Raw genomic sequence first — 11,903 nt, 5'->3', positions numbered from 1 at the left:
CACGCGCGGCCCGCAGACAAGATGGCGGCGGCCGCGCTGTGGTGGGCGCTGAGGGCGGCTCGGCAGGTCAGACACACTCCCTCCCCTCCATTCCTCCCACCCCGCTTTCCCGCCTCTCTCCGGGACCCCGCCGAGCCGCCGGGGAGCGGGCAGGGAAGATGCGGGTAGTGTTTGACCGCTGCGGGCTGGGCCCTGCCCCCGCGGCGCGGGAGCCCCGCAGGGCCGGTGTAACGTAGCGTTCGGTGTGGCTCGGGGCTCTTGGTGTCTCTGTGAAGAGAACTTGCTAACGCTTTATGTGAAGCGCAGTTATGTACTAATTCAGTACAGAATCTGGAAAATATGAAAGCTAAAGCTCTCAAGGCGTCACTGTAACTCGTCTGAGAGAGCAAAGATCGGTGCTGCCCCTCCTGAGGAAGACGTAGACAGCGATAGGTGTAAGAAGTGTAACGTGTGATCCAGGAGCCAAACGATAGCGGAGACACAGGACCCGAGGGCACGGCTGGGGCCGTGTCGGGAGGGTTAGGCTGGATATTAGTAGACGATTTTCCCCACGCGGGTGATGGGTCACTGGAACAGGTTCCCCAGGGAACGGTCACGGCCCCAGGGCTGCCAGAGCTCACAGGCTGTTCGGGCAACACTCTCAGGCGCACGGTGGGATTGTTTGGGTCAGGTGTTGAACTCCGGGGGTACTCGTGGGTTGCTTCCAACTTAGGATATTCCGTGCTTTATGGAAATAACAATTCATACTTGACTAGGGCAAACCACGTGCAATGGGCAGGTATGACAGATTTTATTATTTTCATCAGGTTCTTCCCTCGCCCTGCCCAGGGCAGGTGCGGAGCTACTACGTGGACTGGAGGATGCTGCGGGACGTCAAGAGAAGGAAGATAGCATATGAGTATGCAGATGAGAGGCTGCGCATCAACGCCATCCGGAAGAATTCCATCCTTCCCAAGGAGCTGCAGGTACCAGCAGCTGGCTCTGCCCAGCCAGGGCATGGACCCACACAGGGCTCTTGCTGCTGTGGTGTGCTCGAGGCCACAGCAGTCACTTTATAGACCCAAAGGGCTGTCCCAAGTCACTAATGTTGTGTTTCCCCAGCTCACAAGTACAGAATCATGTCGTGTTCTACAATGAGTTCAGCCTTTTTGGGGGTGTTTAAAACAACAGCATATTCACCTGACTGGAGGCTGTGTGCAGGGTTTTTTGAAACTAGTGCTTGTTTAAGCAGTGTATGTAACACTAAACGCAGCAAAGTCACATTTTCCCTAACAGACATTGACAAACGTATTTTCTTCCAATAAACTATTTTTTTTTCTTATTTAAAAATCCGAATGCCTGATCTAACCCAAACCACCAATCTGTGCAATTAGGAGTATTTAATTTTACTTCTTGCCTGAGCTACAAGCTTGTGAAGTCTGCATCAGATCTGGGTGTTAAAAATTGACTGCCGTGCTCTCAGCCTGCCTTACTAAGCAACAAGAACATTTGAAAGTATCACATTATTCCTGTATTTGTTCTGGCCATGATACTTACATGTCCTGGGAGAGAAAGTGTATGAATTTGTTTTTATATATTAACTTTACTGTTCTCAGGCAAGTCTGACTGGTGCTGGATGTCCTTATGAGGCAAAACCAATACAGAAAAAAAGCCCTGAAAGAAAATCCTGCAATACCTTCCAGAGTACCCTATATGAGATCCCTTTTACTGACAGCAGAGCACGCTACCTCAGCAGGCAGTTAATAAACAACATCTATTTACATTCAGCTCCCTCTGAAAGGACTAGCCTACCCTGCAACGAGGAGGAAAGCCAAGTGGGTTTTTGACTGACTATAATTCTGGTTTGAGGTTATTCAGTCTTTAATAAGGTTAAATTTTGGGTCTCTTAGATGGCTAGCCCACCCTGCACCAAGGATAGAGTCAAGCTGATTTGACTGGTTATAACTAGTGGCTTGAGATTGTTGTCATTGTAATTAAGATTAATTTGGGGATCTCCAAGTGGGTCAGTTTACATTCACTGTTGGAATGCCCAGAAAGGGCAGGCTGAGTGAGGAAGACAGGTTAAAAGTTCCCGTCAGTTAAATAGCAGTTTATCCATGAGGTGGTAGAGAAGCTTGTGATGGTATCTGCTCTATGTCTATGATTTTGAGGTCTGAATCCCAGGGGACACAGCTAAACCCTGTGGCCATGTTGTGTTGCAGGAGGTGGCTGACAAGGAGATCGTCGCCCTGCCGCGGGACAGCTGCCCCGTGCGGATCCGGAACCGCTGTGTCCTGACCTCCCGCCCCCGGGGGGTGAAGCGGCGCTGGAGGCTCAGCAGGATCGTTCTCCGGCACTTCGCTGACCACGCTCAGATGTCGGGAATACAGAGAGCCATGTGGTAGTAACAGTCACCACGTGGATGTGCCTTCAGGCAGAAGAAACAGACCAGTCTCATTTGTGTGTCATTAACGCAAGACTGTCCTGCCTTGGAGTCCAGCATCAATGTCAATCTCATAAGGGAAGGACAAGGAGCTGTGCTGATTCATTAAACTCACTGCATTTAATTGGTATCAGCTGACAAGCTGCAGCAGCACAACTGCACTGAACTGGTCTGTGCGAGAGGCAGTTGGATTGTGAGACAGTCACTATGATGCCTGCAAAACTAAGCTGAGGTTTCTGGTATGGGCAACATTAGAAATAAAGACATACAGCACAAGGCTTGTTTAAGCTTTTTTTTTTCTTGCCACCGCACGGTAAGTTCATCATGGTAACTTGGGTAAAAGCATCAACAAAACTGCACAACAGGACAAAGTGGTATTCTGCTGTGAACAAGGGCAAGCACAGAGTGGTAATAGGAATAAAACATGGCCTCAAGTTTAGATACTCTTGCTATGCTAACTAAATATATATGTGTATTAACAAGCAGACAACATGGCTAAAGGAACTGTTAGAAAATACACTGTGCTGGTATTTCTCCTGTTGGTAGTGCAGCACTCAATCCAATGCTTCAAGAACAAGGTAGCAAGGAAGCCCTAGTTCAGACCCTAACAGGAGAGTAATGGCTTCCTTAATTCACAGGTAACAAATCTGTCCTTGGGAGACACATGGGAAGGAGGCAGGAAGGACACAATTAACAACAGGCTTGCTGCTAAGGTCACGTTTGCCCTGTACTCTTCTTCAAAGCACTGCAGTAAAGGGGGGGGCAGTGGCTGCTCTGTTCCCCCTCCCCAGCAGGGGCTGTGAGGTGGCAATAAGAAGGCCAAATACCACTAGCAGCAAACTGACAGCACCCCATCCATCACACCCAGCTGAGTCACATTTTGGCTTATAAGCCATCTTAATGTACTTCTTACTCTCTTACCTTAAAACCCTTTAGAAGCTGATGGAGAAAGTGGAGCTTATCCCTTGTTTCCTGCAGGAGCCAGGGCGAGCTCCCTGTCCAGCACCACAGCTCACTGCTCTCCTGCTGGTGACTGCAGACTACATCCTGACTGATGCCATCTCAAAGACAGCCCAAGATGCTCACAGCTGGCACAAGCACTTTGATTTCCAAAATTCATAGTATTATTAGACAGTAGTAGTTTCTGAGAGTAATCATTAAATTTGAATACCACAGGATTAACACCATATTGTTTCTGCTTTACTATCAAGTGCTTAGGATGTGGTTCTGCTTTCTTCAGTTCTCCCTTTGTGACATGTTTTGAAGTTCAGCATTTTCCCATATTTAATCAAAAATTAAATTCACTACACCCTGTGAAGTGAGCGTGACACCAGCCCCAGCAACCACATGGGTACAGCTGCCACTGGCAACAGAGGCCTTGAGCCATTCTAATTTAAGATTCCTTTACTTTTACATTCTGTTCTCAGTCTCCAGCACTCCCCACTGATCTGAGATGATTTTTCAAGGAGGGGCGATACCCTATGCTTTCCTCCTCAGGAAATGCTGAACCACTTGACTGACGGAAATGCTTTATAAGCTATTTTATTTAAATATTTTTTCCAACCTGAAATGGAAAATGACTGTCTTTGCTTGGAAGAAGGTTATGTAAACGATGATCTTTGCAGCACAGCATGTCTCACATGGAAGATCAGTTTTAAGGCGGCCCTTAGAGTGCTTTCAGATATCCATTGGTATGTCTCCTTTGTACTGCTTTTCTCTGCTTTCAACCCAGGCCTTATTGATGGTGCGCTTCATCTCATCGTCCCCTTCCGCATACATCTTTTTTAAAATGTTCATGAGCCCTTCACTAGGATCTGTGGTGTCATAGGCAGCCTTCCTGCAAGATGGATACATAACAAGGTCAGGTATACCCAACAAAATTAAATGTTAATATTTGAAACATCTTGGTAATGGGACTTTTGCGTTGCCAAAGTTTTTAGATCACAGCAGTCTCAGTCAACTTCCAAATAGGAAGGATCCTAAGAAACAGCCTTAAACCAAGTGCAAGTTGAGTAGTATCCCTAGAGATGTCCCATAGGGTGGGACAGTATTTTGATGTAAAGCATTTTGCAGTAAACACGACCCTAGAAGCACTCCCAAAATTAACTGCAGGAAGCAGAAGTGAAATATAACAGACACAGAAAGTTCCAATACCCACCTTGTGTTACGTGACAGGTGAATAAAAATGGAGAAGTGACTATATCAAGCTCTTTGGAGAGACCACAGTCACAAGTCAGGAGGCTTTTTTTTCTGCTTTCCATTTTTCAGATGATCTCCAGAGGTTAACTGACTTCTTAACACATTGCATTTCAAAGCAATTTTCTGAGGTGATGAACAGTGCCACCCGCAGTCAGCACCCGTGGGGAACATGGCCCCTGTGACCTGACTATAAATAATGCCCTCTCTGGTGACAGTCCTCTCTATCCCATTTTCCAGAATCCTGGAGGTAGTTTCTAGTGCAATCAAAAGCACAGCAGATGGAAACAGATCAGCAGAGGGAGCAATTTCCTCACACTCAGGGCTAACCATTGGCTGCACAGACCCTGGCTGGGACCAGCATTTCTGGAGCCATTTGACGAACAGTAAATCTTCAGGAATTCTCTGCACAAGATACAGCTTTAATGAAGTGACCCTGCCCCTCCAGAAAACTGCATTAATTGTCAAGTCACTTCCTTTTAAATCTCCTGTGATGCCATTTGAGTGGAGAAGGTTGTTTTGCCCTAAATTCAGGTACTTACGCCTGATCAGTTTTAGCAAATCACCCTAAAATCATACACAAAATGAATTGTTGACAGGGATGACACTCTCAATAGTGTTTTCATTATTCAAGATGGCTATACATATAAAATAACATTAAATCATTATATGATATACGTATTTATATCTTTAGATATATTCTAGAAAGTCTCTTGGCCCCAGGTGTTTTCTGCTGTATTTCACCACCCTCATACCTGTGTCTGTCTAAGCTGCCAGCTGCTCCCAAACACTTGAAGTGTTACAAACTGGCTTGATACTTCGGGAAATCATCTAAGTAAAAGGTGAAGACCTGTTTTGCCAAAAGCACACTGGGCTTTTTGTGCAGGCACTTCACACACAGGTGATAGTAATTATTTTGACCAGTAGAGCTGCAGGGGCTATATCCATATATTTTTATAAAATATGCACTTGATCTAAAAACACCTCACTAATGCAGTTTTTACAATGAATGCAGCCACAAAGTGCAAACAAATCTTTAACTGGTTGATTCCCTTTAGAATTCTCACTGCAGGTCTTCCCTTTCCTATGCCCTGTGATGCAGCTTTCATCATTAGCAATAAAACAGTGGGGAGTGGCAGCAACTCAAAGTGTATTTCTTCCACTTGCAGTCCCACAAGTACCAAAATGAATCCCAACCTAACGATCCTCAGACATCTCAGGGCCTGTCCCCCAGACCACCAATCCTCAGAGTAACTGCACAGTTGGTACAGATCTCTCCCAACAGTCTGAAAACAACACAGAGAACAGGAAATGGAAAACATGATGGAGGGTTGAAAGACACTTACTCTTTCTCTTTGCTTTCTTTTTCCACTTGAGTGAGACAATCCCATTTTTCCTCCCGCTTCTTCTTACACATCACAAGGATCATGTCTGTCTTTATCTGTATGGTGAACAGCAAGGCAGGAATTTAGAATGCTTCATGAAGGGATGCCAGTCAAGATGAATGAGGTTAGCTTGTAAAATAAACCTCCTCCATACTCACAAGTCCCTGAAACACTTCTTTCAGTTATCCTTTATTATATAGCATACAAAAATTATAGCATGTACTCAGCCTCAGGGTAAAAAGTATTAACTTCACTGTGGCCAATTCATAGATGTGGTTAAAATAATACTAGCACAGACTTACAGCACTAATACAGAGGAACATAAAGTGCTGCAGGAACACCGTTCAGTGATTTAAAGGATGCTCAAGTACCCAGGAGTGCCTGGTAAAGAGTGACTATATTTACTAGACTTCTCCAAGCATACCTCTTCAGGCAGAGGCTCCTCCAATTAATTTCTCCAAAGACAAGAAACTAGTTTTAGGGTATTGCTTAATCTTGCAACATGTTTTCAAGTTACAAAGCCTGTTGACTTGCAACCCTGACCTAAATTTCACAAAGGACTCCTGAGTGCCACAGCAGACAAGGGTCTACTGCAGCTTTAGCTTGGCTTAACAAGTACATGACCACTGCTTACTTTCACAGTATATTAAAAATCACCAGAACATCATTCTGGTTTATTTCAGCTGGCTTAATTTCACTCTGCACTCATTTCAGGCCAGTTTCCAATTGAATCAGTAGTTCTGCACATCCGATGTCACCAAGCACAACACACAACTCACAGGAGGGATGTGACACATCTCTAAGCCTGGAAAGGTGCCACAAGCAGCAGAGTATGGATATCACCAGTCAGCAGCAGTGTAATGTTACTCGTTGTCCTGGTTTTGGCTGGGATACAGCTGATTTTTCCCTTAGAAAAGTAACTCCCTGCTAGGGTTAAACCACCACACCAGTTCTGGAGCAACACACCCTCACTAAGGCAGAGCAGGTTTCAGACTTGGCTTTGGGAATTAAGCCTATTTAAGCTTCCCAAGATTTCAGCCTGCTGACAAATCTCTTAAAATGGCTAAGAATTTCTCAGAGGTATTTAAAAGCACAAAGATGCAAATGAACACTCGGTGGTATTTTCTGCTTCATTATTTCTGAAATCCTCTTGGTGAGCTACTAAATATCCAGACATGATCTCTTGAAATAGGATTCCAGAGACTAATTCCGCAGTTATGACAACCACAGGTTAGTAAGACTCATGTTCACAGTGCAGGGACTTGGCAGCACAAGGGAGGGACTGAGAACTGAGTCTCCTGAGGAGCCAGCAATGAACATGATACTTTGTGAGGGCCCTAAATCACCTCGAACAGACAAGGTGAACTGACCTTTCTAGAGCTGCCTTCCACAGAGATGGGCTTCAGGAGGTTGTTGAAGGTCATAGTGTAGTTCTTCCCATTCAGGTTCTTCACTAGCAGATCGAATGACCTGGGCCCAGGAAGTGGAGGGAGGAAAGGCACAAATATTCCAATCATTACATTGTCTGTAAACCCTTCAGCAGGCATATTTCTTAGGAAAGCACAGTACTTCTTGGGAAAGCAGGCCAGCAGGCTTGAATTACTTTATTCCCAAGGCTCTCAAAATGTTCAGTTCAATTTTAATAGAGAAATTAAAAGGACCAATTCAGACTTCACAACAAATCAAGATCTTTAGGATCCTTTCTACCTACAGACTTGGAAAATCACATTTCCTTAATGTGCACCTCAGTTCTACCACCATGAACTCCCAGGGCTAACACTATGTGCCCTGTCAAACATAGTGAGGTGCACTTGTAAAATGAAAACACCCTGATACCCTCAAGGGCTACTAAAAGATAATATAGCTTAAATATAGAAGTTTCAAACAAGAAAAAAGGCAGTGGAGAAAAAAAAGGCTGATCCAACACTCCTGCATTTCAGTGTTCCTGTTGTGCTACAAGATGAACTCACCTCTCTGTGAAATTCACCTGCACATTCTCAGCTGGAAGCTTCTGCACACCATTTAAAGAGATGTATATCTTAACAAACTTATCTGACTGATCCCAACCTGGAAGTGAAAAAAAGAGATTAAGTTCTACCTTTCCTCCATAAGCTTCATGCACTCCAACTTCTCCCACAAGGCCCCCTAGAACAACTAGGGTCTTTGCCTTACTGAAGCAACTTTCAGAGCAATTAAAGGAAAACATGAATTATTCAGGAATAACTTGAGAGCAAAGGGAGCTTCCCCCATGTAGCCCTAATGCTGCTCCCTCATCCCTGCAAATTCTGAGAAAACCCACATATCAGCTCAGGTCAGAAGAGAGAAACCGAGGCTGTGCAGGGGGAGTCAGAGCCAGCTGTTTGTTCCTGCTGCAGTTTCCTTGACCCACTTCTTCCCCTACTCCGCATCTTGAGCAATTCCCTCTCCTCTCACCTACATGGCGAGCAGAGAAGCCAAAACTTACTCCTTCATTCCTGCTAAACACTAAGCAATGGAAAAATACCAGCTGGCACAGCGAGGATCCTTAATGCACCCCACCAAACACTATCATATAAACATGATCAATACACATCGGGGTGTGGACAGCAAGGTAAGCACATGGTAGCTTTTAAAGTGGGGTCTCCAGTGCAGAATAAACACCTAAGGCTTCACTATGATGCTAAAGTGGCAACTCTAAGCCCCAGTAATGCCACCCTGCCATGTCTTCAGAGAGATACTGGAACTCTAGAAAAATAACCCTACCATAATTGTTTATTTTCACTGTGTACCCTCCCAGCGACGACTTTTCTTCCTCTGTCACATCTTTTGGCTTCGGTGGAGGTTGATTCTTGATTTCCAGCTCCAGCTTTTGTTTCTCTGCCAGAAGGACATCACGCACCCGCTTCCTCGTGGCCTTTGTGAGCAGTTCTTTAACCTCTTCCAAATCTTTCTGCAACTGGTTCAAAAACAAAGGATCACACGTATACATTAGATACATTCTTTGTGCTCAGGGCTCACAGGTTTTTATGACAATTTCACGTGTTCCAAATGATGGAGTTTCAGCTTTATCAGGTCAGTAGTTCAGTTTCCCACTACAACCAGTTAATGACGGAATCATCCCTCCCTCACCCCCCGTCCACTGCTGCAGATATGTACAACCATAGAATCTTAATTCACAAAATGGGTCGGGCTGGAAGCGTAACAACCCCCCTGCTCAACCACGGCCATCTCAGAGCACGACACTGGAAAAGACCTCCAAGATCATCAATTCAGACGAGCTTTAAGCTTCCCGTGCTTAACTCTTCATACATTACAAAGCAACAGAACCCAGGAGAAGCGGGGCGGATGGCACAGCTCCCTCCGCACTCCCCGCCGCGGGGGGAGACCTGCCCAGCCCCGAGCACCGAGGGCTCCCGCCTCCCGCCCGGGCCGCCCCGCTGCCCCCGGCACAGCCCCGCCGGGCCCGGGAGAGCGCCGGGACCCGCCTCACCTCCTCCCGCGCCACGGCCATGGCGGCTCCCCGCGGAACCTCTGGAACCTTCCGGCCGAAGGAAGTGACGAGCGGCCACCGGCCCGGCCCGCTCCGCCCCTGAGGAGGCGGGATCTGGGGCTTCTCCCTGCGCAGGGCTCTGAGGAGGCGGGATCGGGGGCTTTTCCCGCCCCTCGGCTCTGAGGGACGCGGGGGCGGGACCTGGAGCTTCTTCCCCTTCCGAGCTCTGAGGGACGGGCGGGATCGGGGGCTTTTCCCGCCTCCAGGACTCTGAGGGACCGGCGGGATCAGGAGCTTTTCCCCGCCCCGAGCTCTGAGGGACGGGCGGGAGCAGGAGCCTCTCCCCCGGCCGGGCTCTGAGGGCCGGGCGGGCCGCTCAGTGTGAGGAGTGGCTGAGGCGGGCACGGGCTGGCTTTTAGTTCGGCGATCAGAAATCTCCCCCTGTTTTACGGCAGATGTCCCTGAGCTCGTGTTTATCAAGGTCCTCGAATAATTTTGCAAAGTAAAGTGGCGTTTTCCTTCGGGCAAAGAGTGTCATGCTCCTGTGGTGGAGGTAAATAGTGATCAAAGGGGAAGAAATCTGTTCCCGGCCTTAAAAGGAAGATGAGCTTAGAAACTCAGTGCCCTATTCTGTGTCCGCTCCTCGTTTTCATGGTGATTAAGGTTGGAAAAGACCTCCAAGATCAACTCCAGCAAGGTTTAAGCCTTCAAGTTCTAAGATTTCATCAATTAAAACCCAGCCAAATGCAATAGAAGTTGGGCAGATGGCACAGTGCCCTCAACACACACCACCGCACAGGGACTCCCACAACTAATGCATCATGTGCTTTCTACAACAATCCCAGAGGAGAAGTTACTGTTGGGAAATTGTTCCTGACCTGAAATGTCACAATCTGTACTCTGGGAGTGACTTTGTGAGTAGGAGACTTAGTTATTAAACCATTTACAAGGAAAATACAGCTTTTATTTACAGAGCATCTGGCTATATGCATGTAAAAACATGGTAGTGTAATGCTACCAAAATTGTCTTTTAAGCATTTTCCTCATCTAAAGAAAAAAACATGACTGTTGACACTGTTACTAAATCAGCACAGTGAGCATCAAAAAAAAAAAAAAAAAAAAAAAAAAAAAAAAAAAAAAAAAAAAAGTTTCTATAGCCCTACAGGGCATTAAAATTTCCCTGAAAGAAAACAATAAGGCAATGACATTCCTTTTTTTTCAGCAGGAATGCGTAGGAGGCAGCGTTTGCCCCCAGATGTCCTTTAGAAACAGAGTGACCCAAGGCAGAGCACAGCCCTTCAGCGCTGAAAAAGTCAATTTGTCAAGAACAAGGTGCCTGTTAGAACACCTGTTTTACCAAATTGAGGAATGTCAGCTCATTTGCTGATACATGGGCTTAGGGTCTGGGGTTTTTTCTCTTCCAAAGTGAACATCCAGGAATTAACCTGTAACAACATCTGTACAGAACCTGTAGAGGTAGGGAGGGAAGAAGAAATTCGATGAAAATGAATTCATAGAAGCCCTGAAGCCAAAGATTTATGTTCAATTTGGCATTCCCCAAAGCAGTTTGAACAGATGTTGTACTGAGGTGTTTATTATAACCCTCTGCTGCAGTGCTTCAGGATCTGCAGTGGAGAAAAGATCTGCAAAATTTACTGTGGTTATTCTAAATTTTCATGGGACTATGAAGCCTGACCATCTTCAGGAATAGCATTTGGAGACAGGATAGTTGATTTTAATCCAGGAAATACAATATAGTCAGCTGGAATTTACTTTTATGGCATTTTTTTAATTGTTTGCTTATTCAGGAATTACTTCCTTATATTTTTTTTTCTGTGTAGCAGCAACAGAGACAAGGAAAAATGTTCTGTTTTTTAATTTAGCCACTAATCTTTGAATTTCTCCACACTCAGTTGTGGTCTTACATTAGCAAGGGCTCTTATCTTTACAATTTAAATTGGTATTGCTTTCTAATTCAAGTTCTGGCTAGAGAGGGAGATGCTTTCATTAACATAGAAATGCATTTGAAGTGAGCCTGTAATTTGCTTTTTTCCTTTTTTTTTTTTTTTTTTTTTTTTTTTTTTTTTTTTTAGTGTTTTTTTAGTGTTTTTTTAGTTTCCTTAAATGACGAGTATTTCTGTACACATGACAATCCCCTTTGAGTGGCAGCTTCTATGTGAAGAGTTGTCACTCCTGTCATGTAAAAACAAGCTCCACACATCTCTCCTTTGCAGGAAGCTGCAACAGCATCTGGATGCTGCCTCCTCTCCTGACAAACGCTTTGGATAGTGATGTGGAGGTAAATCCATACAAAACGTTAGGGCTGGTAAATTAAATCTTCAGCTTTGTCTCTCTTTGCCTTATCCTCCCCTGAAGTGCTGTGTGTTTTTGCTGTTATCTGGGAACAACGGCTGTTCATCTCAGTTAATAG

At 45.5% G+C, this 11,903-nt stretch overlaps 2 protein-coding genes across 2 annotated transcripts; one reads left to right on the top strand and one right to left on the bottom strand.

Moving 5' to 3' along the window:
- Nucleotides 1–4: 4 nt before the first annotated feature.
- On the top strand, nucleotides 5–2,714 carry MRPS14 (mitochondrial ribosomal protein S14). The gene is made up of 3 exons (XM_083867633.1): nucleotides 5–66; nucleotides 807–965; nucleotides 2,202–2,714. The coding sequence occupies exons 1-3, from the start codon at nucleotides 22–24 to the stop codon at nucleotides 2,382–2,384; spliced, it is 387 nt and encodes a 128-aa protein (XP_083723759.1). The 5' UTR covers nucleotides 5–21; the 3' UTR covers nucleotides 2,385–2,714.
- A 1-nt stretch (nucleotide 2,715) lies between these two features.
- Nucleotides 2,716–9,585, bottom strand: CACYBP (calcyclin binding protein). The gene is made up of 6 exons (XM_083867632.1): nucleotides 9,473–9,585; nucleotides 8,746–8,938; nucleotides 7,974–8,070; nucleotides 7,374–7,473; nucleotides 5,965–6,059; nucleotides 2,716–4,259 (listed from the first exon to the last, which is right to left on the bottom strand). The coding sequence occupies exons 1-6, from the start codon at nucleotides 9,491–9,493 to the stop codon at nucleotides 4,100–4,102; spliced, it is 666 nt and encodes a 221-aa protein (XP_083723758.1). The 5' UTR covers nucleotides 9,494–9,585; the 3' UTR covers nucleotides 2,716–4,099.
- Between the last annotated feature and the right edge of the window lie 2,318 nt (nucleotides 9,586–11,903).

Source organism: Zosterops lateralis (genome assembly GCF_965231275.1).
Source record: "Zosterops lateralis genome assembly, chromosome: 9".
NCBI lineage: Eukaryota > Metazoa > Chordata > Aves > Passeriformes > Zosteropidae > Zosterops > Zosterops lateralis.
Note: the sequence above shows the minus strand (reverse complement) of the source record. Positions and strands in the feature narration are given on the sequence as shown.